The 27752-nt window shown below is 44.5% G+C and overlaps 1 protein-coding gene across 1 annotated transcript; it reads right to left on the reverse strand.

Moving 5' to 3' along the window:
* Window positions 1-161: 161 nt before the first annotated feature.
* Window positions 162-27471, reverse strand: LOC129867170 (beta-1,4-mannosyl-glycoprotein 4-beta-N-acetylglucosaminyltransferase-like). The gene is made up of 4 exons (XM_055940393.1): window positions 27409-27471; window positions 27062-27243; window positions 4119-4419; window positions 162-4017 (listed from the first exon to the last, which is right to left on the reverse strand). Exons 1-4 carry the CDS (start codon window positions 27469-27471, stop codon window positions 2701-2703), a joined length of 1863 nt encoding a protein of 620 aa, XP_055796368.1. The 3' UTR covers window positions 162-2700.
* Window positions 27472-27752: the final 281 nt, after the last annotated feature.

Raw genomic sequence — 27752 nt, forward strand, 5'->3', positions numbered from 1 at the left:
TTTTACAGGGTCAGCCAAAGCAGTGCGGCACCCCCGGAGAAAATTGGTGTTAAGTGCTTTGCTCAAGTGCACATCGACAGATTCTTCACTTGTCAGCTCTGGTATTCAAACCGGCAACCTGTAAAGACTGATGCTGGAGATGAGAAGCAGGTACTGGGAGTCAACATTTATTCCGGAACAGACAGGTAACCAAACAGGAACAGCATCAGCACACGGGTAAACAACAACAAACGACAATGCCGAAGTGGGGAACAGAGCGGGGGAACAGACAGATATAGGGGAGGTAATGACAGAGGTGATTGAGTCCGGGTGAGTCCAATAATCGATGATGCGTGCGACGGGGGGAAGGCAGGTGTGCGTAATGAAGGTTGCAGGAGTGCGTAATGCTGGGGAGCCTGGTGCCCTCGAGTGCCAGGGGGGAAGAGCGAGAGCAGGCGTGACACCATCTTTCAGTTACTGGCCCAACAATCTAACCTCCAGGCTACCTGCCACTCTAGTAGGTAGGTAATGCTAGGTAATTAACACATTCACTTTCATTATGGCTGTTAAACGACTCGTTTTTGTCAGTCACTGAACAGCTATTTCTGACACGATTCACATTGAGACATTGGGACATGTACAATAAAATATGTAGCGGAATGATTGATAAAGGAAGAGGAAAGAGACTCAGGTCTTGCGCAAGATTCAAAATAAGTCACCTTAGTTGTTGATTTATTTAAACAATCTGTTAATGAAGTTAGAACCCAGGAGCTATACCTCATAGTGGCACAAACATTATTGGACACCATCCAGAAATGATAAATGACAAAAGACCATGCAGATGTCTAAATCCCCCTAAAAACGCAGTCAACCACATCCAAGGCTTTTTTTTTGTCAATGTGAACATGCTGCCTCATTGAACAACAGTGTAGTCCCTGTAGTTGGGATGCCATTCCTTAAGATTCCTGAGATTCTGGTCTTTAAATGTAGACACTGTGGCTGAGAATGTGTGCAAACTGCAAGTCAGAGCATCAATTCACAAGCATCAGATTCCAAACAGAAACATCAGCAATAACCAATAAATTATTATTATCCCCTTATTCCCAAACTTATTCTCCCAAGACAAGGAGGTGCTAAAGCTAATTCTGAGCAAAAGTGTCCACATTGACATGACTCTATTTCATACAATAGAGTCAATCTATCAAAGATTTAACAACAGTTAACAGCAGTCTTAAACCCTCCTAATATTGTATATTTATCTGGGGATAAATAGACAGTACTTGACTTGGAACCGATTTCAGTACTCATTTTGGGTGCTGGCACTGTTTATATTTAGGTGCAGGAGCGCCACAATACTTTTGAGCTAATATTCTATAAGATGTGTAGGAGCTCAAGCAGTAGAACATTTAAGGTGCCAGTACTCAGCTCAGCTGAGCTCCTGCCCAAGCCAAGCACGGTAAATAGAGGCATGATTAAAAAATAAATAAATTTAATAAATGACCAAAATGGAAGTAAAAATATACTAATAATTATGTAATAAAAGTAATAAATTACTTATTTTTGTGAACTTTGTCTGTCTTTATGTCGCCCTGTTACTGCTTTTACTGCCAATAGGTTTGGATTCATGTACTGTAGCTATTAAACAAAACAATGTCTACAGTGCAAAACAGTGCAAAACAAGAATGAACTAAGATATTCATTACATCATTCATTTTTGTTTCTTTTGTTAATCACCAGTTTCCACTGAATAGGCCTCTCAGTGTACTCTAGGCGGAAACCAATGACTTGCAGCGTATCAAAGGTTGACCTGATTGATAGCAGACAGTCTGTTGTTTCTTAACTAAGCAATAAAATTGCAATAAACTCTCAATTACATTCATCGGTGTCGTTGGTATACATCCTGTTCACAGGGAACATGTCCGTAGGAGCTGTAAGAATAGTATTCTCATGGGGAATGGTTTTAAATTGTGAAGAATTACAATGCATTTTGAAAGGACAAAACCAAGGAAACCATTATGTTTGCTTATGAATGTAAAGCTGACTATCTAGAACAGATTGAAATACCCGACGTGAATCACGAGACCATAGCAGAAGAAGAAGGATTTTGTTTCTCAAGAAATGTCTCTCTCAATGAACAATGCATGCAGATTACAAGAATGTATAAAAGCATTGTGACAACTGTTTGGCAGGATCACGTGGTTCTAATTACATATGCTTTTTGGCCTCAAATTCATTCATCTGTGCACCATAAATGATCTGTTTACAAGAAGTCTATAAGATAGTTATGTAGTCAAAGCAAGCGACGGCTAAGATAAACCAATAGTGCATTAGTGAGGGATACCTGGGTTTGTATTAAACAATATAAAACCGACTTTCCCTTTCCTGCTATATTTCCCTATGTTGTTCGAACAACCAACAACCAACAACCACAGTAACACAGTTTTACCACCACCACCACAGAAAGGTGCACTGATCGTTTTTCAGGTCTCTTTCTTCACAAAGGTCTCTGGAAACGCAAACTGGTGGCACTAGAATGTCCTTCATCACCCCTCCTCTTAGACAGGAAGTGGACAGCCTGAAACTTCAATCAGAGGGGAAGGTGGAGGTTTCATAGATCCAAATTCAGAGAGATGTTGTGTTCAGGAAACATCCCTTGAAATTAATCATCCTTCCATTGAAATCAACAATGAGAATATAATCCTCACCAGTTTTCTACAAGATTCAAGCATATGGGTTATCAAGTATGTAGCGATACAGCTGAAAGTACTTTAATAGATATTTGGGTGCGTACATAGGGTCTTTAGGGTCTGTGGGTGGGTACTCCCCCACCGAGCCATCGAACCATCCCCCAGTCCGGATCAAGCCCTTGATGTAATTCAGGTCTCGTTTTTCCACATAGTCGCCCCAGCGGGGGAAGTCTCCATTCTGGGCAGAGATGAGCTTTTGGGAAATTCCCTCTGGTCTGAAGCACCAGGAACAGTGCCAGCCTGCGTAGTGGACGGGGCTCCCAATGGACCAGTGCACCAGGATGTGTCCACTCTCCCTCTGATAGTTCCGGAAACCCGGCATGGAGAAGTAATCCCTGCGCCTCAGTAATATCCCGTCTCCATTGTAGACAGTGAAGAGCATGGCGACCGTGCAGACGGAGTGGACTTCCAGTGTCCCGGGCTGCCTCCAGAAGAAACCATAAAGGGACTTTCTCATGTGGATGGACACAGGTTCCGTCCAGCCATCGTAGAGTTTGAGGAAGAGGATGCCCTCGCGGGCAGGGATCTCATCTGCATCGTTGATGAGGAAGACATCATCTGGCCTGGCGCCTTGCACCCTGGACATTCCGTCACGGCTTAGAAATGTTCGCAGGTAGTCGTCAGCGATCCACCCGTTCTGCTGGCCACCTTTAGGGAAGTGATCGAGGAATACATAGAGGATCTTGTGGTGCACATAGTTGTAGGTTCCGTTAAGCAGAAGGCGCAGGAAGTGCAGCGGCTTGGAATTTCCGTAGGCTGTGAAGTTTGACTCACACACCAGGAAGAGGTCCACAGCGTCAGCCAACTCGTGAAAGCGGGCGTGGAGGAGATCAAACTCGTGGTTGATATTAATGGCATTGATGACCCTTCGAGGAACCTTTCTCAGTGTCAGATGCGCCTTAGTGGGCAGGTTGGAGTGTTGCACCATGGTGGGGATGCCACAGTGAGGGCCGTGCCAGCCTGGGCGACACATACACTTCCCCAGCCTTTTCCCCCAGGCTGTTTTCTCCTGGGCTGACTTGGGTTCCTCTTGGTGTGCATGCAGGATCTTACGCTGGCCCTCTCCGGGTTCCAGGACCTTTTGTTCTAAATGGTCTTTGAGAGAAGCCATTTCCGTCCCCTCTCTGAAGCAGTATGCTCCAGACTTGGTGCGCACAAAGAACGGGGTGGGGTCATCGCTAAGATGGAAGCTCCGTTTGTGAAGTTCCCTCCATGGTCCTTTGGGGTCTGGGAGAGTGACCGTCATTCTGTTTACATTCACTGAGTCAGGCTGCTCCTTACCCCACGGGTCCTGAGTGGGAGAACAATAGGAGTCAAATGAAACATATCAATGACAATGTCATATAGACCCAAAACAATGTATGGGGAAAGTCATGTCATCTGTCCACTCACCTCACTGCCACGCCCAATCTCTCTCCCCACCTCTGCGTTTCCCTGGTCCTCTCGGTATGCCTCTGGTTCCCACAGGCCAGTGTCGGAGGGTACAGGCCCAGGTAGAGGCCTCCTCTCTGGGTGAGCATTGTTTGAAGGGTTCCCATTCCCTCTCCAGAGGAAACTCAGGGCATTGACGGAGGAGGCATACAGCTCACTCAGTATAGGCATGTGGTGGAGGGCCTTGTAGTTGTGAAGCTGGGAGAAGACACACAGAGCAAATGCGCAGAAGAAAAAAAACTTGTGCCTTTGCATCTTCATCCTGAAAAACAAACACACATATACAACTCTTTAGCTAAACTGAAGTTTACAAACTCCTTACTTAACTGTAACTCAGGCATGTGCACATATATGGTTCTACCTGTACAGTCTCCAAAGTAACCTTTTAGGGGGTGGTATAATTTCCCACCGAAATATATTTTTTCGTATACATTTTTTGTCATTGTTGTTCGTATCCCCCCAATCCGTCCGTTGGTTCCCCGTCCGTTCCTTACCAGAAGATTCTACCATTACGCTTGTTTAAACTGAGCTGCACTGGGGTCAGGACGCAATCATTTTTACATTAACCCTTTCTAACCCATAGCGGCCATCAACGGCCTTTCTTTAAATTACTATAGCGGCCGCGAATGGCCTTGTTTTTCTAACAATAATATCTGTGTCAATTTCGCAAAATTAATTTGCTTAACACCTGTTGTTGTATTCACATGGTTGTTATCAACAATCAGGAACCGGAAATATGGTATGCTGTCATTTTACTTTTCAACGTTTTTTTAAACTTCATTACTCAAAATGAGTAAGAGGCTGTGAAAGAGGCTTTATCTACTTTATCTATTTTGGTTGCAGATACGGATGTGATACGGATTTGCACACGTCCTTGCACTTGATGCGATGATGTTGAGGTGAGTGAAATAAGTAAACAGCAGATATATGTTTGGTGTTGTCGATGTTTGATGCTGTGAAATTTGGGGAATAGATCACAGATTAGCAAGTCATGTCATGATAACTTGGTTGGTACAGGCAAGCACATCAGCGGTGGAGCTCGAGTGATTGGCTAGAGTAATTTGTGTTTATGTTTGGACTTAGGTTATGGTTTGTCGTGTTTGCTAGGTGCAGATATTCATAGGCTATACATTGCCTTGTTTTCCTATTATTTGACTGCTTAGTTGTCGTGTTTGGGTAGTAGATGCCCGCGCAGTGGAGCGCAAATGGCTAGTTGGATATTTGTTTACATAGCCAGCTAACAGTGCCGCAAGATGGCGCCGACAAACATGACAGCTCTGCTTCTAGCACCTAAGCAACTTTGCAGTATTTTATTATTTCGTATGTTATTTCTTACATTAATAGTTCAGAATGTTTTTTGGTGTTATTACATACAGCCGGAAATAACTTTTGGATATCAGAGCGGCGGTAACTCACCAGCAGTATGACCAGGAATACAACTTTCCAAAATTGTATCCTTTGTTTGCACCCCCCACGGCAATTGAACTTATAACAGAGGCTGTTTTAAAACGCGGTCGGCGGAGAAGAGGTACTTGCAGTGGACTTTTAGTCCGACTCAGGAGGCGAGCACACCATTCACCGCTTCTGAGTATATTACTCACGAATGTTCAGTCTCTGGACAATAAAGTAGACGAGCTCAGGGCGAGGGTCTCCTTCCAGAGAGACATCAGGAACTGTAACACATCATGGCTCTCTCCAGATATACTGTCCCGTCCATACAGCCAGCTGGGTTCTCAGTACATCACGCAGACAGGAATAAAGAACTCTCCGGGAAGAAGAAGGGCAGTGGTGTGTTTCATGATTAACCACTGATTGTGGTAACGTACAGAAACTAAAGTCCTTTTGTTCACCCGACCTAGAATACCTCACAATCAAATGCAGACCGTATTACCTCCCAAGAGAATTCTCTTCGGTTATAATCACAGCCGTGTATATTCTGCCTCAAGCCGATACCACGACGGCCCTCAAGGAATTACACTGGACTTTATGCAAACTGGAAACCACATATCCTGGGGCCGCAATTATTGTAGCTGGGGATTTTAACAAAGCAAATTTGAGGAAATCGCTACTGAAGTTCTATCAACACATTGACTGTAGTACTCACGCTGGGAAAACACTCGACCACTGTTATTCTTTTTCCCTTTTAGGATAACACAGTGCCATCAAAGCGACCCGCTATCCAGGACTGTGGGCTCTCATTCTCTGTGGCCGGTGTGAGTAAGACATTTAAACGTGTTAACCCTCGCAAGGCTTCCGGCTCAGACGGCATCCCTAGCCGCGTCCTCAGAGCATGCGCAGACCAGCTGGCTGGAGTGTTTACAGACATATTCAATCTCTCCCTATCCCAGTCTGCTGTCCCCACTTGCTTCAAGATGTCCAGCATTGTTCCTGTACCCAAGAAAGCAAAGGTAACTGAACTAAATGATTATCGCCCCATAGCACTCACTTCTGTCATCATGAAGTGCTTTGAGAGGCTAGTTAAGGATCATATCACTTCTACCTTACCTGACACCCTAGACCAGGGGTGTCAAACTCATTCCACGGAGGGCCTAGTGTCTGCAGGTTTTTGTTTTTTCCTTTCAATAAAGCCCTAGACAACCAGGTGTGGGGAGTTCCTAACTAATTAGTGATGTTAATTCATCAATCAAGTATAAGGGAGGAGCGAAAACCCGCAGATACTCGGCCCCCCGTGGAATGAGTTTGACACTTGTGCCCTAGACCCACTTAAATTTGCTTACCGCCCCAATAGATGCAAAGACGATGCAATCGTCCTTGCACTGCTCACTGCCCTATCCTATCTGGACAAGAGGAATACCTGTGTAAGAAGGCTTTTCATTGACTATAGCTCAGCCTTCAACACCAGCGTACCTTCCAAGCTCATCATCAAGCTCTGGGCCCTGGGTCTGAATCCCGCCCTGTGCAACTGGGTCCTGGACTTCCTGATGGGCCGCCCTCAGGTGGTGAAGGTAGGAAACAACACCTCCACTTCACTGATCTTCAACACAGTGGCCCCACAAGGGTGTGTGTTCAGCCCTCTCCTGTACTCCCTGCTCACCCATGACTGCGTGGCCAGGATGGAAGCTCCGTTTGTGGGGTCCAACACAATCATCAAGTTTGCAGATGACACAACCACAGTAGGCTTGATGCCCAACAATGACGAGACAGCCTACAGGGAGGAGGTGAGGTGGCGGAGTGGTGCCAGGAAAATAATCTCTCCCTCAATGTTAACAAAATGAAGGAGCTGATCGTGGACTTCGGGAAAAAGCACGCCCATCTCCACGTTGACGGGACTGCATTGGAGAAGGTGGAAAGCTTCAATTTCCTCAGCGCACACATCACTGACGATGTGAAATGGTCCACCCACACAGACAGTGTGGGGAAGACCCTCACAAACTTTTACAGATGGCCTGTATCACCGCCTGGTACGTTAACTGCACCGCCCACAACCGCAGGGCTCTCCAGAGGGTGGTGCGGTCTGCCCAATGCATCACCGGGGACACACTGCCTGCCCTCCAGGACACCTACAACACCCGCTGTCACAGGAAGGCCCAAAAAAAAGATAATGAGGGACATCAACCACCTGAGCCACTGCCTGTTCACCCCGCTATCATCCAGAAGGCGAGGTCAGTAGAGGTGCACCAAAGCTGGGACCGAGAGACTGAAAAACAGCTTCTATCTCAAGGCCATCATACTGTTAATTATGGCTGCAGTCCCGGTAACGGGACCGATATGACAACAGCCAGTCCAAGTGCAGGGCGCCAAATTAAAAAAATATTTTTTTTTTAAATATTTAACTTTCACACATTAACCTGTTGGGGATGGGGGCGCTGTTTAGACTATTTATGCTAATTGGGTAATTTTTGAAACGGCTTCCCACAAAATCCTTGATCGTACAATATGCATATTATTATTATTATTCGATAGAAAACAGTCTATAGTTTCTATAGGAGTTGAAATTTTGTCTCTAAGTGGAACAGAGCCCATTCTACAGCAATTTCCCTGACATGGATTCAGATTTCAGAAATGTTGGCCACTGTTCTGAAGTCAGTTAAAACGGCACTGATATTGCTATGACTATACGGACACTTCTTACGTCTTCCCCTGGATGCCTTTACGTGATGACGATTCCAATGGGGTCGATTGCGCGTTCACAGGCCCCACAAATGAAAAAACCCTGAAGCTAGTCATTCTTTTGGAGCTGCGTCATGCGCCTAGAGGACACCGGCCCGCTCCTGTTCCAAGCATTAGTGAAGGGGGTAATATTACTCGGGTCATGTTTCTACTCGTTATGGGAGTTAAAAACATCATAAGGTAGTTAATTTAAAGCGTTTTATAGCTATTTATATCCGTTTAGTGCGATTTTGGGACATTTATTTTTGCAACGATGTGAATAGTTGGGCACGCTTTTCAGTTCATCCCGAACGCAGTAGGCATTTCCACATGGCAAGAGGACAGCTTTCCACCAAAAGACGATTGCTCTCAAGAAAGGATCCTTTGCCCAAGATACTGATGGAAGAACAGCTCAAGGTAGGACATTTTTATTATGATAAATCGTGTTTCTGTCGAAACATTTTAGTGGCTTAGGACGCCATGTTTTATGACGTAGCTTCGCTAGGCGCAAACTGTATTGAAAAGTAAGGATAAATTAAAAAATGTTATTCCGCAATTGTATTAAGAATTAAATTGTCTATCAATCCCTGTCCACCCTATATTTTTTAGTCACGTTTATGAGTATTTATGTATAAGAGTAGATCACTGTCTAAGTGGCGCAAGGACTTTTTCTGACCAGCTTGTCTACATTTCACATTGTCTAACCATGATTTTGGTGGCTAAATATAAACATTTGCGATCAAACTCTATATGGAATGTGTAATATGATGTTACAGGAGTGTCATCGGAAGAATTCTGAGAAGGTTAGTGAAAAAATTAATATCTTTTGGCGATGTTGACTTTTATCGCTCACTTTGGCTAGAATCAATGCTGGGCTGCTATGTGCTATGTGCTACGCTAATATAACGATTTATTGTGTTTTCGCTGTAAGACACTTAGAAAATCTGAAATATTGTCTGTATTCACAGGATCTGTGTCTTTCGATTCGTGTATGCTGTGTATTTTTACGAAATGTTTGATGATTAGTAAGTAGGTAAACACGTTGCTCTAAGTAGTTTTTCTATTCCATTTGTGACGGTGGGTGCAATTGTAACCTATGCCATCTACCTGAAATATGCACTTTTTTCTAACAAAACCTATCCCATACCATAAATATGTTATCAGACTGTCATCTAATGAGTTTTTTTGTTGGTTAGGGGCTATAAATATCTTAGTTTAGCCAAATTGGTGATGGCTACTGGTGTTGGTGGACAAATAAAAGATGGTGGATTATGCTAATGTGTTTTTAGGTAATAGATGTACATCTTTACATATTGTGTCTTCCCTGTAAAACATTTTAAAAATCGGACAAGTTGACTGGATTCACAAGATCTGTGTCTTTCATTAGCTGTATTGGACTTTAATGTGTGAAAGTTAAATATTTAAAAAAAATATTTTTTTTGAATTTCGCGGCACTGGTTTTTCAGTGGGGGGGGGGGGGGGGGGTGCCGCTAGCGCCACGCTGATCCTAGACAGGTTAAAGTCCAATACAGCTAATGAAAGACACAGATCTTGTGAGTGAATCTCTATTGGTGGTTGACATCTAGTGGAACCCCTAGGCAGTGCAACATCATTCATAACTAATGTGGATTTCTTAAGGGACTCTGGTGAATACAGACAAGCTCAGATTTCTGACTTCCTGTTTTGATTTCAACTCAGGATTTTGCCTGCCAATATGAGTTCTGTTAGACATAATTCAAACAGCTTTAGAAACTTTAGAGTGTTTTCTATCCAATACTAATAATAATATGCAAATATTAGGAACTATGACTGAGGAGCAGGCCGTTTGATATGGGCACCTTTCATCCAAGCTACTCAATACTACCCCTTCAGCCATAAGAAGTTAAATAGCCATCACTAGCTGGCTACCAGCCGGTTACTCAACCCTGCACCTTAGAGGCTGTTACCCTATATGCATAGACATAGAATCACAGGTCACTTTAATAATGGAACACTAGTCACTTTAATAATGTTTACATACTGCTTTACTCATTTCATATGTATATACTGTATTCAATTAGTTAATGCATTGCTTGTCCGACATTGCTTGTCCTAATATTGATATATTTCTTAATGCAATTATTTTACTTTTAGATTTGTGTGTATTGTTGTGAATTGTTAGATATTACTGCACTGTTGGAGCTAGGAACACAAGCATTTTGCTACACCCGCAATAACATCTGATAAATATGTGTATGCGACCAATAACATTTGATTTGATTTGATTTGCTTGTTTTGTCCTGTTTCTACTGATACAATTCATTTTGAAACTGTCCCATCTTCGTAACTAATCAGCGAACTCTGTAATTAGTCTGTCAGGCAAAAAAGCAGGAGTTGATGTGGAGTAGAGAGCGTGTGTGTGTGTGTGAGTGTGTGTGTGTGTGTGTGTGTGTGTGTGTGTGTGTGTGTGTGTGTGTGTGTGTGTGTGTGTGTGTGTGTGTGTGTGTGTTTGTGTGCTTGCGTGCGTGCGTGCGTGCGTGCGTGCGTGTGTAATACGAATTTGTGCTACAAATCTTTTATTGTCTCTGAACAGTTGTTGGGTTTGTATCTTCTCTCTTTATCTGTCTCTATCTACTTGCTGCATTCACTGAACTGTTGTCAAAGTAGTCTACTATTTCTACGTTTTGTTTCAGGCCTGGTCTGTAATAAATCTTATTGAGAGAGGTTACCTACATTTTGAAATAGCCTCTGAATAGTTGTTTGCATTTTTACATTGTAACATAAGTATGAATCGTTGCCAATCCAATAGCCTTGTCACGCCCTGATCTGTTTCACCTGTTCCTGTGATTGTCTCCACCCTCTCCAGGTGTCGCTTATTTTCCCTGGTCTATTTATCCCTGTGTTTCCTGTCTCTCTGTGCCAGTTTGTCTTGTATGTTTACTCAAGTCAGCCAGCTTGTTTTTCCCATACTCCTTTTTGCTGTTCTCCTTTTACTAGTCCTCCTGGTTTTGACCCTTGCCTGTTTCTGGACTCTGTACCCACCTGCCTGACCTTTCAGCCTGCTTTGACCACGAGCCTGTCTGCCGCTCTGTACCTCCTGGACTCTGCTCTGGTTTTGACCTTTTGCCTGTCCACGACCATTCTCTTGTCTACCCCTTTGGATTATTAAACGTTGTAAGACTCCAACCTTCTGCCACCTGTGTCTGCATCTGGGTCTCGCCTTGTGCCTTGATTAGCCTATTTTGTGTGGGTTTTGAAATACTTTCTGAATATTGTCCTGTGGTCATATTTTGGTATTTATATGTAAATATTCATAAGTATAATATATTATATTTGGTACATTTTTACTGAGTAATTTTGTAAAATGTAATACAACTTAAATACTCTATTCTCAGTAATCTACAGCAGCATTGTAAAATTCTATTGGGGTCTTAAGGGTTTTTAAACACTGTGGAGCCGGTGTGAAACATGGGTCTGAAAACATACCTCAATGCAATGATGGTGTATGCCACTGTACTCAATGTTACCATTATCCACACTGATACATTGAAATACTGCTAGTTTTTCCAGAACTTCTATTTTCATGCTAGCTTGCAGTAGCCACTGCAGCCATTTTGGAATGGAACAAAGGAGCTGATTGGCTGACAATGCCATTCCAAAATGGCTAGGGTGGCTACTGCTAGCTAGCATGAGGACAAAAAGGGCAGCTTTTTGGGATGAGTAAGCTCGATTTATCTAACTAACAGATTTACACCAACGTCAATGATCAGCTGATAGCCCACCCTCTTTTCCCGATACCAATCATGTCTTTAGGAGGGACTGTAACTAGCTTGCTTACAAGTTGTGGTGAGTGTGGTGTGGCCCATTTTCCATTTTGAGCACCTGCCCACTGAAAGGTAGGCCTACAAACTTTGAAGAGATTTTGGTATTGTATGCCTGCTCATATCTCCCGAGTGGCACAGCGGTCTACGGCACTGCATCTCAGTGCTAGAGGTGTCACTACAGACACCCTGGTTCGAATCTAGGCTGTATCACAACCGGTCGTGATTGGGAGTCCCATAGGGCGGTGCACAATTGACCAAGCGTTGTCTGGGTTTGGCCGGTGTAGAAAGTCATTGTAAATAAGAATTTTTTCTTAACTTCACTAAGGTAGGGGGCACTATTTTCACTTCTGGATGAAAAGTGTGCCCAAAGTAAACTGCCTGCTACTCAGGCCCAGAAGCTAGGATATGCATATAATTGGTAGATTTGGATAGAAAACACTCTAAAGTTTCCAAAACTGTTAAAATAATGTCTGTGAGTATAACGGAACTGCTTTGGCAGGCCAAAACCTGAGGAAAATCTATTCAGGAAGTGGGATTTCTTTTATGTTTGTAGTTTTCTATTGAATGCCATTCCAGTATCCATGGACTTAGGACTCAAATTGCACTTCCTATGGCTTCCACTAGATGTCAACAGTCTTTAGAAATTGTTTCAGGCTTGTATTCTGAAAAATGATAGAGTAAGACCACTCTGAATGAGTGGACCCTACAGTGTCCCAGAGGTTTTTCATGCGCAAGACCGAGAGCGTGCCTTTCTTGTTTACTTTTTATATTGACAACGTTATTGTCCAGGTGAAATATTATCGATTATTTAGGCTAAAAAACAACAACATGAGGATTGATTATAAACATCGTTTGACATGTTTCTACAAACTTTACGGATACTATTTGGATTTTTCGTCTGCCTGTTGTGAGCCTGTGGATTACTGAACAAAACTGTGGTTTTTGGATATAAACAGGGACTTTATCAAACAAAACAGACATTCATTGAGTAAATGGGAGTCTTGTGAGTGCAACCATATGAAGATCATGAAAGGTAAGTGATTAATGTTATCGCTATTTCTGACTTGTGTAACTCCTCTACTTGGCTGGTAACTGTTTGTAATGATTTGTCTGCTGGGCGGTGTTCTCAGATAATCGCATGGTATGCTTTTGACATAAAGCCTTTTTGAAATCTGACACCGTGGTTGGATTAACAAGAAGTTAATCTTTAAACCGATGTATAACATTTGTATGTTTTATGAATTTTTCGGAGAATTTCTGTTTTTGAATTTGGCGCTCTACAAATTCGCTAGCGTCCCACGTAGCCTAGTGAGATTTTAATTGACTTGATTAATTAAATGAAGGTTAAATAAATATCTGGGATGTTTACAAACAAATGGAAATATCTACCTACATAATGTCTAATAAAAACTTGGCTAAAAGAAACACAAAAGTGTGAACTAGATGTGAATCCTCTTTATTCGTCAACCACTGTTCATAAATGAGACTGGTGATGAAACAATCAGAAGAAACCAACAGAAACCAAAAGTACACAGACAGATTCACAATCCAGGAATAGCATATGGAGAAGTTACACTGAAAATATAGTTTACAAAGCTACCAATTACTTCATGCTGGAAGAAGTTAAGCTACACTAAAGCTACCCCAACAAAAAATATAGTGTACATTATTTTTCATGTTATACTAGAAATATTACAAAACCTTCTCTGATATTGATCACCAATATTTACATTTCCAAACCGACATAATCGTGGAGATGGATGGGTATGAATTTGTAGACACAATGAAAATGATACCACATACATTTTCACAAAATGGTGTCAGTTTATCACAGGACCATAGCATATGTAAAAGGGTTCCTTTGTGCTTTTTGCGTCTCCAACAGAGATGTGACATTTCTGGGAGCATTAATCCAGCAGAAATCCTTCTGACAGAAGTGTAGTAAGTCCTATGAATTATCTTAAATTGAAGGAATTAATGTCTTAGGTTGTAGGAGCAGGTATAAACATTTTCACATATCTGTGACTAATGGCCTCCTCAATTTCTTCTTTAACATTTGTTTCCCATTTTGCCCTTATGTGTTCTGAACTATCAGGTAAAGTTTCAATCAACCCTTGATATAACTTGTAAATGAACTTCTTTGGCGTAGGAGCTTCTTTCAGTACTTTTTCTGCGCTAGACACCTTAGATTCATCCAGATTCTGTTGAAGCGATTTAATAAGATTTCTGAGTTGTAAGAGCTTAAAGAAATTGGCCTTGGATATGAATGACAGTCGAGAGCCATCATAGTACACATGCACAAAAATCACGATGCCACTTTGGAACCAGGACTTAAAGGTGTTGTCATTGTAACCCCCAAAACTGTGCCCCTACTGTAACTGAGCTTTGTAGGATGTAAAACAGGGGTGACCACATACAGTACCAGTCAAACGTTTGGACACACCTACTCATTCCAGGGTTTTTCTCCTAAATTACTATTATCTATATTGTAGAATATTAGTGAAGACGTCAAAAACTATGAAATAACACATATGGAATCATGTAGTAAGCAAAAAAGTGTTAAACAAATCAAAATATATGTTATATTTGAGATTCTTCAAAGTAGCCACCCTTTGACACGATGACAGCTTTGCACACTCTTGGCATTCTCTCAACCAGCTTCATGAGGTAGTCACCTGGAATACATTTCAATTAACAGGTGTGCATTGTTAAAAGTACATTGTGGAATATCTTTCCTTAATGCATTTGAGCCAATCACCTGTGTTGTGACAAGGTTGGTTTGGTATACAGAAGATAGTCCTATTTGGTAAAAGACCAAGTCCATATTATGACAAGAACAGCTCAAATAAGCAAAGAGAAATGACAGTCCATCACTTTAAGACATGCAGGTCAGTCAATGAGGGAAATTTCAAGAACTTTTAAACTTTCTTCAAGTGCAGTCGCAAAAACCATCTATGATGAAACTGGCTCTCATGAGGACCGCCACAGGAAAGAAAGACCCAGAGTTACCTCTGCTGCAGAGGATAAGTTCATTAGAGTTACCAGCCTCAGAAATTGCAGCCCAAATAAATGCTTCACAGGGTTCAAGTAACAGACACATCTCAACATCAACTGTTCAGAGGAGAATGCACGAATCAGGCCTTCATGGTTGAATTGCTGCAAAGAAACCACTACTAAAGGACACAAATAAGAAGAAGACTTGCTTGGGCCATGAATAATGATCAATGGACAATAGACCGGTGGAAATCTGTCCTTTTCAGTTCCATCCTCCTTGTCTTTTGTGAGATGCAGAGAAGGTGAACGGATGATCTCCGCATGTGTGTTTCCCACCGTGAAGCATGGAGGAGGAGGTGTGATGGTGTGGGGTGCTTTTCTGGTGACACTGTCAGTGATTTATTTAAAATTCATGGCACACTTAACCAGCATGGTCATCTGGTTTGCGCTTAGTGGACAATAACCTAACACACCTCCAGGCTGTGTAAGGGCTATTTGACCAAGAAGCAGAGTGATGGAGTGCTGCATCAGATGACCTGGCCTCCACAATCACCCGACCTCAAACTAATTGAGATGGTGTGGGATGAGTTGGAATGCAGAGTGAAGGAAAAGCAGCCAACAAGTGCTCAATGTGGGAACTCCGTCGAGACTGTTGGAAAATCGGGGGACACCGATCCCGTAGAGGTAAAATAAATATTTTTAAGCCTTGAGGCAATTGAGACAGGGATTGTGTATGTGTGCCATTTCGATGGTGAATGGGGCAAGACAACATATTTAAGTGGCTTTTGAATGGTGTGTGGTGGTAGGTGCCAGGCTCATCGCTTTGAATGTGTCAAGAACTGCAACGCTGCTGGGTTTTTGACGCTCAAAAGTTTATTGTGTGTATCAAGTGCAATGTATCACTCTCACAAACCCTGCGTGGGGGAGCATGCGTATACTGTCACATACATTTGTTGACCCATTCCACCATTATTTGCATGGTTCCATTTCTGCATTCCATGGAAACTTCTGTTGTTGACAGTTGCTGTTAGACAAATACCTAAGAACATGTCAGAGCAAATTGACTTATTTCCATTGCTCAACACTGCAACCTCTAATCTTTTGTGTGTGTGTGTGTGTGGGTGGAGATGTTATCAATTAAGATAGTTTTTCTCAGACACAATACGAGCACTGTGGGAGTGAGGAGATAGCCTATCCCTACACTTTATAAAGGAGCAGGGTGGCAGGTAGCCTAGCGGTTAGAGCATTGGGCCAGTAACCGAAAGGCAGCTAGTTCAAATCCCCAAGCCAACAAAGTACACAATATGTGTCATTCAGCAAGGCACTTAACCCAAATTGCTTCAGGGTTGCTGTTGATAATGGCTGATCATGGCCATGATCCCACTCTCCTAGGGTGTCTTTGGGATATGCAACAAAGAAAAACATTTCCAATTAATACACACTTGTACACGTGTGAAATAGGACAAATAAATATAGACACCCACTTAATCCACTGTGCACACTTTGCAACTTCCTACCTTTATTTATAGCTTATAAGAAATCCTGCTATGCCTTCTGACGAACCATCAAACAAGCACAGCGTCAATACAGGACTAAGACGCTCGTCGGATGTGTCAGGACCTGCAAACCATTACAGACTACAAAGGGAAGCACAGCCGAGAGCTACCCAGTGACATGAGCCTAGCGGACAAGCTAAACTACTTCTATGCTCGCTTCGAGGCAAATAACACTGAAACATGTATGAGAGCACCAACTGTACAAGGAAGACTGTGTGATCAAGCTCTACACAGCCGACGTGAGTAAGACCTTTAGACAGGTCAACATTCACAAGGTCGCAGGGCCAGACAGATTACCAGCATGTGTACTGCGAGCATGCACTGACCAACTAGCAAGTGTCATCGCTGACATTTTCAACCTCTCTCTGTCCGAGTCTGTAATACCAATATGTTTTAAGCAGACCACCACCGTGCCCAAGAACAATAAAGGCCTGCCTAAATGACTACCGACCCGTAGCACTCACGTCTGTAGCCATGAAGTCCTTTAAAAGGCTGGTATTGGCTCACATCAACACCATCACCCCAGAACCCCTAGACCCACTCCAATTTGCATACCGCCCCAACAGATCCACAGACGATGCTCTTTAATTACTTGTTACTTTTATCTCTTATTCTTATCCATTTTTTTAACGACATTGTCGGTTAAGGCCTCGTAAGTGTGCATGTTGTATTCGGCGCATGTGACTAATAACATTGGAATTGATTCGATTTGATTTACTACCTGCGAACACACGTCTTATCTAAAAGCTGAAAGCATGATCTGACAGTTTACATTGTAGTAGTGTTAGGTTTAACAGTACCTATCACCATTCTGGAATTTTATTTGAACGACCAAAGAGAAAAATAACTATTGCATGTGAATGCAAGTTCAACTCAATTGCAACTGAATGTTTTGTAAACAAATGGAGAAAACGTGTAGGTAAAACTGGTCCATGCGATTACAGAATGGAAGAACAGCGTGATAAGTTGACCTGAAGAAACCTTTAGCCCTGCTGCATGGGAGCCCTTACTAGAGAAGGGCAGGCAGAACTGCGTACACACACACTTGATCCTCCGTTGAGCTGCTTCGTTAAAACGGGTGGGGACAGGCTACTTCTGCAGTCTCACAGTGCTCGTAGTGTGTCTGAGAAAAACTATCATCAGTGATGACATCCACAACCACACACACACACACATGCAGAGGCTGCAGTGTGTTGAGCAATGGAAATAAGTCTGTTTTCTCTGACACTTTCTTACGTTTTTAGGAACACAAGATTCGGTGGGAATCAGAATTGCAACCAGGCCAATTATGGTGGAACGTTACCAGTGGGACGTACTACTACAGTACAATGGGGGAAAAAAAGGGAACAGACTTAATATGTGCCCTGGTCAAAAGTAGAGCACTATAAAGGGAATACGGTGCCATTTGGGATGCAGCCTTAAAGGAAGGTCACAACTACATAGTTCACATAAAAACAGATCATATAGGAGATATGAACCCCACCTCCTGGTCCACAATATACTGTGAGACTGAATGACCCGCAGTATCAGTTCACGGACCATCGGACCATTTCCTGACCAATCGCTCTTTTTGCTCTCGACAATACACCTGCCGTAAGCAGCATGATCCAAAAATATCCCCATGACAAATCCAAATCAGAAATCATGGTCTCACAGTATAATGGGAAGTTTCAGGTGAACCAAAAGGAGAGCAGTTGTTGATAATATCCAAGTATATTACAAGAATTCAGCAGGAACACCTCCAGAGCAGAAGCAAATAGATTTTGTCACGAGGCAGCCCTTATACATTAATCACACAGCATTTTCAATGTTCCGTAAACATCAGACCGCGAGGCTTGTAGGAAGTCTGTAACAGTCCTGACCTGTTTTTTGTTGTTTTTTATGTGTTTATGGTCAGGGCATGTGTTTTGGGTGGGCAGTCTATGTTATCTGTTTCTATGTTGGTTTTGGGTTACCTGGTATGGCTCTTGATTAGAGGCAGGTGGTTTGCGTTTTCCTCTAATTAAGAGTCATATTTAGGTAGGGCGTTCTCACTGTTTGTTTGTGGGTGATTGTCTCCTGTGATGTCTCTCGTGTTGTCGATGTTATTCACTTACGGGGCTGTTTGGCTGTTCGTGCGTTTTGATGTAACGTTCCTGTCCGTGAGTTTACGTTTAGTGATGTGAGTTTATGTTCAGGTTTCGTTCTACGTCGTTTTCTTATTTTGTAAGTTTGTTAAAGGGTTTGTTTTCGTGTTGCCATCATCATCAGTTTTCGTTGTTATAAAATAAAAGATGGCTTATTTCCCTGAAACCGCATTTTGGTCTGAAGATCCTTCTCTCCTCACCTCATCCGAGGATGAGGAGAGCGTCAGCCTTTACAGAATCACCCACCACTCCAGAGCCAAGCAGCGGAGGCAAGGGAAGGCTCGACAGGGCAACAAGGATTTCTGGACTTGGGAGGAAATATTGGACGGGAGAGGTCCATGGGCACAGCAGGGAGAATATCGCCGTCCCAAAGCTGAGCTGGAGGCACGGAGGAGAGCAGAGGCTACCGGAGAGAGGAACCGGAGCTATGAGGGAACGCGCCTGGCACGGAAGCCAAAAAAGCCCGTAAGTAACACCCAAAAATTTCTTGGGGGGGGGCTAGGAGGTAGTGGGCCAAGGGCAGGTAGGAGACCTGCGCCCACTTCCCAGGCTTACCGTGGAGAGCGGGAGTACGGGCAGGCGCCGTGTTACGCAGTAGAGCGCACGGTGTCTCCTGTACGAGTGCATAGCCCAGTGCGGGTTATTCCACCTCCCCGCACTGGGAGGGCTAGATTGGGTATTGAGCCAGGTGTCATGAGGCCGGCTCAACGCGTCTGGTCTCCAGTGCGTCTCCTCGGGCCGGCATACATGGCACCTGCCTTACGCATGGTTTCTCCGGTTCGCCTACATAGCCCGGTGCGGGTTATTCCACCTCCCCGCACTGGTCGGGCAACCAGGAGTATTCAACCAGGTAAGGTTGGGCAGGCTCAATGCTCAAGAGTGCCAGTACGCCTCCACGGTCCGGTATTTCCGGCGCCACCTCCCCGCCCCAGCCTAGTACCTACAGTGTCTACACTACGCACTAGGCTACCAGTGCGTATCCTGAGCCCTGTTCCTCCTCCACGCACTCTCCCTGTAGTGCGTGTATCTAGCCCGGTGCCTCCAGTTCCGGCCCCACGCACTAAGCTACCAGTGCGTCTCCAGAGCCCTGTACAAACTGTATTTTCTCCCCCTACTAATCCTGATGTGCTTGTCCTCAGCCCGGCGTCACCAGTGCCGGTACCACGCATCAGTTATAGAGTGGGCTTTGAGAATACAGTGTGCCCTGTCCCTGCTCCCCGCACGAGTAGGAAGGTGCTTATCCTTAGCCCGGTGCCTCCAGTTCCGGCACCACGCACCAGGTCTACAGTGCACCGTATCCGGCCAGAGCCATCCGTCTCCCCAGCGCCATCTGAGCCATCCGTCTCCCCAGCGCCATCTGAGCCATCCGTCTACCCAGCGCCATCTGAGCCATCCGTCTCCCCAGCGCCATCTGAGCCATCCGTCTCCCCAGCGCCGTCTGAGCCATCCGTCTGCCCGGAGCCTGCAAAGCCGCCCGTCTGCCATGAGCCTGCAAAGCCGCCCGTCTGCCATGAGCCTACAGAGCCATCCGCCAGACAGGAGCCGCTAGAGCCGTCAGCCAGACAGGAGCCGCTAGAGCCGTCAGCCAGACAGGATCTGCCAGAGCCGCCAACCAGACAGGATCTGCCAGAGCCGCCAACCAGACAGGATCTGCCAGAGCCGCCAGCGAGCCATGAGCAGCCAGAGCCGCCCGCGAGCCATGAGCAGCCAGAGCCGTCAGAGAGCCATGAGCAGCCAGAGCCGTCAGAGCGCCATGAGCAGCCAGAGCCGTCAGAGCGCCATGAGCGTCGAGAGCCGTCAGCCTGCCATGAGCGTCGAGAGCCGTCAGCCTGCCATGAGCGTCGAGAGCCGTCAGCCTGCCATGAGCGTCGAGAGCCGTCAGCCTGCCATGAGCGTCGAGAGCCGTCAGCCTGCCATGAGCGTCGAGAGCCGTCAGCCTGCCATGAGCGTCGAGAGCCGTCAGCCTGCCATGAGCGTCGAGAGCCGTCAGCCAGCCATGAGCATCGAGATTCGTCAGTCAGCCATGAGCTGCCCTTCAGCCTGAAACGGCTAGATACCCAGAACTGCCCATCAGTCCAGAGCTGTCTCTCTGTCCGGAGCTGCCTTTCAGTCCGGAGTTGCCCCTCTATCCTGATCTCCCTCTCTATCTTGATCTACCTCTATATTCTTATCTATCCCTCTGTCTTGATTTATCTCTCTGTCCCGGTGCTGTCCTTATTAGTGATGTTATTAAGAGGATTTTGTGGGGGTAAAAAGAGGGTGGACATTCTTAGAGGGAGGAAGCTAGGATGGATTATGGTGGGGTGGGGACCTCGCCCGGAGCCTGAGCCACCACCGTGGTTAGATGCCCACCCAGACCCTCCCCTAGACTTTGTGCTGGTGCGTCCGGAGTTCGCACCTTATGGGGGGGGTAATGTCACGTTCCTGACCTATTTATGTTAGTTGTTATGTGTGTTAGTTGGTCAGGACGTGAGGTTGGGTGGGCATTCTATGTTTTCTGTTTCTGTGTTGGTTTTGGGTTGCCTGGTATGGCTCTTAATTAGAGGCAGGTGTTTGGCGTTCCTCTAATTAAGAGTCATATTTAGGTAGGCGTTGTCACAATGTTCGTGGTGGGTGATTGTCTCCTGTGATGTCTTCCGTGTTTGTGTTATGTCTGCACCATACGGAACTGTATTCGGTTTGTTCGGTTTATGTAGTCTGTTTTCCATTCGTGCGTTCTTCGTGTTTATGTAAGTTCTCATGTTTAGGTCAGTCTACGTCGTTTGTTATTTTGTATCATTTCAAGTGTAGTTCGTGTTCGTTTTTCCGTCTTGTCATTAAATTCATTATGTGTTCAAACTTCGCTGCGCCTTGGTTCAATCCCTGCTCCTCTTCGGATGAAGAAGAGGAGGACAGCCGTTACAAAGTCACAACATCAGCTGCTACATAACCACACAGTGTCATAGATAAACTATCAGTGTGTCCTTGAATCCAGTCTGGCGTCAAGCCTTAACCACAACATGCAACACTTTCACACTTTGATACTGACAGTTAAACAGGTAAGAAAATCAGTACTTAGTTACAACAGATAATCATAAACTAACAAGTGACAACTACTTAATTAAATATGGTACTTAAACATATATGGTTAACCCCTGTTTCGCTTCCTCCAAGAGAATATGTATCTGTCTGTGTCTTCCCGCACATACAATCATGTTTTTTTTTATATATCAATTCATAAACACAGGAAATAAAATACAGGAAAAATACAAATCAAATAATGTCCTATTGCACACAGCCTTTGAGTAATGTGACAGATGAAACGTGGAAATGTGACAATGCCTATCAGGGGTTGACATTAAGGGTTGCCCTAATACCCAGAGCAAGGGAATGGAAGTTGAACTCAGCAGTCAGGCAAGTTGAGTTTTCTCTGTGGGTGACATTTTTGACTGAAAACAACTGCAGAAAATAACAGAAGCCTAAAACTGCAAAAAAATATTTTTTGTATTTTTGCGTGTAAATAGATAATTTATCGTTTCGAGGAAAGTGATTATAATATTCCAGCAGCCATAAAATACTCCTGACTTTCCTGATTGGCAAGTGCATTTCTATCCCTGCCTATGAACATTAAATATAGATGTTATAACAGAGGAATTGACTGAAAAGTTGCCTCACTTATACCTTAAGTATACTACGTCCCAATATCAACTTCCCCACAACACTTCCCCATGATACTGTAATAGCTGTCATCATTGACTCTATAGAATGAGTGCCAGTCTGTTTGTGCCACCATGCCAACTCATTGTCACACATTGTCATGGCAAATGTGTAAGTAAGTGAACTATGTAGCTTGTGGAAGGCTACCCGAAACGTTTGACCCAAGTTAAACAATTTAAAGGCAATGCTACCAAATACTAATTGAGTGTATGCAAACTTCTGACCCATTGGGAATGTGATGAAAGAAATAAAAGCTGAAATAAATCATTCTGTCTACTATTTTTCTGACATTTCACATTCTTAAAATACAGTGGTGATCCTAACTGACCTAAGACAGGGTTTTTACTTGAAGTAAATGTCAGGAATTGTGAAAAACTGAGTTTAAATGTATTTGGCTAAGGTGTATGTAAACTTCCAACTTCAACTGTAAGTACGTGAAAGTGAAAATGAATAGCAACAAATCTAGAGAGGTATCTTATTAATAATTAACTCCAAACAGAACAAAATCCATTGAAACGTTTCCAAATACTGTAAAAAGAGAGAGGGAGAAAAAAACTGAGATTGCGAGAGAGAGGGAGAAAAAAACCCACTAAAGGTGATAAAACATACCTCCCTTGCAGGAAAAGTCTAGCCATGCTGGTTTGTTGGCAAGTGGAGCCCAACTGTTATTTCAGATTTTCTTTACATTGTACGGTAGGTCTCCAAAGCTTCCTTAGTTACTGTACTTCGCTACTCTGCTATTTGAACTAGTCGGTAGAGCTTCCATACAGCGGCAGGTGGTAGGTGGCATCAATAATGACTGATGCCATTCAGGCTATCAAACTGGATTTACAACAGCACAGAGAGAGAGAAAGAAAGACAGGGTGGAACCTTTGGTGGAACAGCTACACATCCTTCCTGTACTTTGCCTCTGGGATCTTCATGTCCGTCACAAGTAAGTGCACGCACATGCACAGTACTCGCACAAACAAGCGCACACACACCTACACACCCACCCACCCACACTGACACAAAAACACACAGGCACGTGCGCGCACACAGGCACGTGCGCGCACACAGACACAGATGCATGCACACAAGCATAGAAACACAAGCATGCACACAAAAAAACACACACGCATGCACACACGCACGCACACAGGTGGCCATTCCAAAACAAATAAGGAACAGCTTTACATATCACTCCACATTCACTCTTACCAATCTGCAGCACAATGAATGAAGACTGTCTGTTCACTGTGCTGCATAAGATTTGTGAGAATGGGGAAATATGACAACAAGAAAGCAATGGGCTGACAAAGTATCCAGGCTTCATTCCCCCATACATGCACGTGGTAATGTTGTGCAACACTAAATAAGGAACAATTAACTTATTAATAACATACTCTACACTTCCTCTCCACTCTCCTCTCCTCTTACCTTCTACTAGATGTTCTCAGAAGTGCTTGGCAGAGTTACCAGGGCAGAACCAGAGGACCATGTAAGCATAGGCCCATCAGACTGAAGGGGCATTTGTAATCTCCTCAATGCCCACTGAGCAAATATGCTAGCTGGGATTTGTTGGGGATGAACTAGGTTGGACCCCCCCCCCCCCCCCCCCCACACACACACACACACACATACAGTACAGGCACGCGTGCACACACAAAGATGCACGATTACAAGTACACACACACAGATGCATGCATGCAAGCACAGACACACAAGCTTCCACACAAACAAGCACGAACGCACGAACGCACTCACACATAAACACACACACGCTCAACTTCTCCCTCATGCAGCATACCTTGTGCTCTGCAGTATTCTAACTGTGGTAGAGAAAGCGGACGGGATCACAGATGGATATGAAAGCACACATTTCCTACCTACACATGTAACATGCATGGACATCAGTGGAGGCTGGTGGGAGGAGCTATGGGAGGACGGGCTCATTGGAATGGTTGAAAAGGAATTAATGGAACGGTATCAAACACATCAATCATATGGAAACCATTTGTTTGACTCATTCTCCTTTTATTCCATTCCAGCCATTACAATGAGCCCATCCTCCTATAGCTCCTCCCACCAGCCTTCACTGATGAACATGCATCAAGCCAAACTCTGGATTAAAGAATATATCCCAAGTGTTTTAATTATGTGATAATCCTATGAAAAACACCAACAATAAAGCATGTAATACTAGTGTCCTACTACATTATAAACCAATTATTTAACAATGGGAGAGAAATGTATGTTTGACACCCATGTTTGACACTGCTGAGTTGCCTGAGTGACTTCATTGACAAGTAACAATTGCCAAAATGTAGATATTCTCTTCAGAGCACAAGCACTCATGGCATGTGTCGCCACTTCCCAGGGCTGGTGTTAGCCAACAGTGGTCCCTGTGCAAATTACAATTAAAACAATTAGCCCTTCAAAGAATATGCACAAAAGACCATGCATTACTATCAACCTCCAGTGACTGCTCCTTATTCTTGGAGATGTGATACAGTATTTAAAAAAGAAAGTGATGACCATGTTAGTCTGTAACAGGAATGTCCAGCAGAACAAAAGGAGAGCAGTCGCTGATCATATGAATCAAAGATCAATACAGAGTTTAATACAAGAATTCAAGGAGACACCTCCTGAACAGAAACATAGAAAATGTCTGACGTGCGTCTTGGACACAGGCCCTTTAGTCAGATAGTACCATATGTTCTCTAAACATCAGCCAGAGAGGGTTGTACGAAGTCAAAACAAAATACAGTGAATTTGCCAGCTGCTACAGAATCACACAAGGTTTATAATGTCATCGACAGGTACATTAACAATCAGTGTGTCCTTTGGAAAAAATCATGAAAGCATAAACTTACACTTAATCTTACAACAAATACCAACACAACAGCATCTGTAAATCAAGGAATACTAAGTAAAAAATGCACATACTAAAACAGCACAATAAAGTATTGGACAACAGCAGTGCGTGTGTAAAATCACTGGGGAAGCCAAGCCAGAAAAAAAAGTCATATTACAACCGATCTGTCGTGATAACTGCATTGTTTGCTCTATAACCTGTTAGTTAATATGCCTTGACAACGTGACATAAAGGCCTAAGGCAGAGACAAAAAGAAGACACATTGGCAGAATAAATTCAGCCACACCTTTGTTTCATCATTAAACCCGGAGAGCCCACAAAAGATATTGCATGTAACAAACAGTTCGATAACCTACAGCATGGTCAAGCATGTTAATGTTTCCGACATTTTCCGGACTTCTAAACAACTATTGAATTAGAACTAAAGTAAGTCGCAAAGAAACAGACAGTGCCAAATGTTCTCTAAACATCAGCCAGAGAGGGTTGTACGAAGTCAAAACAAAACACAGTGAATTTGACAGCTGCTACAGAATCACACAGTGTTCATAATCTTTTTGTTTTACCTTTATTTAACTAGGCAAGTCAGTTAAAAACTAATTCTTCTTTACAATGACAGCCTAGGAACAATGGGTTCAAGGGCAGAATGACAGATCTTTACCTTGGTCAGCTCAGAAATTTGATCTAGCACTCTAACCACTAGGCTACAATAATAATCAGTGTCCTTTGGTGAAAATCATGTAAGCATAAACTTAAGAGAAGGCGAGAGCCAAATCGGCATATTCAGGGGGAATGCGCACGTTGGAGACCTGGTCTGGACTTTCCACCGTAGTAGCACCAACGGAAACCCCTGAACACGTACCTGAGCACTCTCGCAACCACCCCGTGAGAGCCCTCTGTGGCCAAGAAACAGTGGGGTTATGACAAGCTAACCAGGGTAGGGCCAGCACCACGGGAAACGCAGGAGAGTCAATAAGGAAGAGACTAATTCTCTCCGTATGACCCCCCTGCATCACCATGCCCAACGGCCTTGACCCTAATGGTCGGCTATCTAAGGCGTGAACGGGGAAGGGTACATCCACGGGAACAATAGGGATCCCTAAACTATAGGCTAAAGCACTATCAATAAAATTCCCAGCCGCGCCTGAATCAACGAGCCCCTTATGCTGGGAATGCGGGGAAAATGCGGGGAAAATTCAGGGAACGTAACAGACACAAACATATGAACAACAGAGGGCTCTGGTTGAGAATGGTGCTGGCTCACCTGGGGTGACGCCAGAGCGCCCTGCCTGCTTCTCGATTCCCAGAGGAACCAACCAGGCACCGATCGGCAGTGTGACCTCTGCGGCCACAGATGGTGCACGAGCGGGAACCCCCTCTGGTCTCTCTGCGCACCACCCTTCCCAGCTCCATGGGTATTGGAGAGCGGGTGCGGGAGGATGGAACCACGGGACCCCGATCTGAACGTCCGGGAGTAGCCAGCAGGTTGTCCAGCCGGATGGACAGGTCCACCAGCTGGTCAAATGTGAGGGTGGTGTCTCTGCAGGCCAGCTCCCGACGGACGTCCTCGCGCAGACTGCAACGATATTGGTCGATCAGGGCCCTGTTGTTCCATCCCGCACCGGCAGCCCGGGTCCTAAACTCCAGGGTGAACTCCTGGGCGCTCCTCGTCTCCTGCCTCAGATGGTAGAGGCGCTCACCCTCCGCTCTACCCTCGGGCGGGTGGTCGAAGACTGCCCGGAAACGACGGGTGAACTCCTCAAACTGGTCCAACGCCACATCTTCCTCTCTCCACACGGCGATGGTCCACTCCAGGGCTCTCCCTGTGAGGCACGAGACGAGGGTGGACACCCTCTCACGGTCCGATGGAGCTGGGTGGACCGTGGCCAGATAGATGTTTAATTGAAGGAGGAACCCCTGACAGTTGGCAGCCCTCCCGTCATACTCCTGTGGCAAGGAGAGACGGATCCCACTGGGTTCAGGCAGGAAAGGGGCGCTCAGGGGAGACCCCGGTTGTGCTGGTGGAGGCGCTGGAAGAACTCCCTGTCTCTCCCAGCGGTCCATTGTCTGGACAACGCGGTCCATGGTGGCGCCAAGATGGTAAAGAAAAACTGCATGCTCCTGGACGCGCTCCTCCACCTCAATGGCCGGGGTACACTCCCCTGCTGACTCCATAGTTTTGGGTCGGAGATTCTGTAATGGGTGCGTGTCGGTGGCAGGGAAGTCAAGCGCAGGAAAACGAACTTGGTATAAACAGAGTCGTTTAATAAGTGCTCATACAACTCCAAAAACCAAAATATACAAAATAATTACATAATTGGGTACAAAACCCGTCGCACACCGACACATGACTTGCACAAACATACAATAAAACAATCTCAGACAAAACATGAGGGGAAACAGAGGGTTAAATACACAACATGTAATTGATGGGATTGGAACCAGGTGTGAAGGAA

The sequence above is a fragment of the Salvelinus fontinalis genome, chromosome 2 (assembly GCF_029448725.1).
Source record: "Salvelinus fontinalis isolate EN_2023a chromosome 2, ASM2944872v1, whole genome shotgun sequence".
In the NCBI taxonomy this organism is placed as follows: Eukaryota; Metazoa; Chordata; class Actinopteri; order Salmoniformes; family Salmonidae; genus Salvelinus; species Salvelinus fontinalis.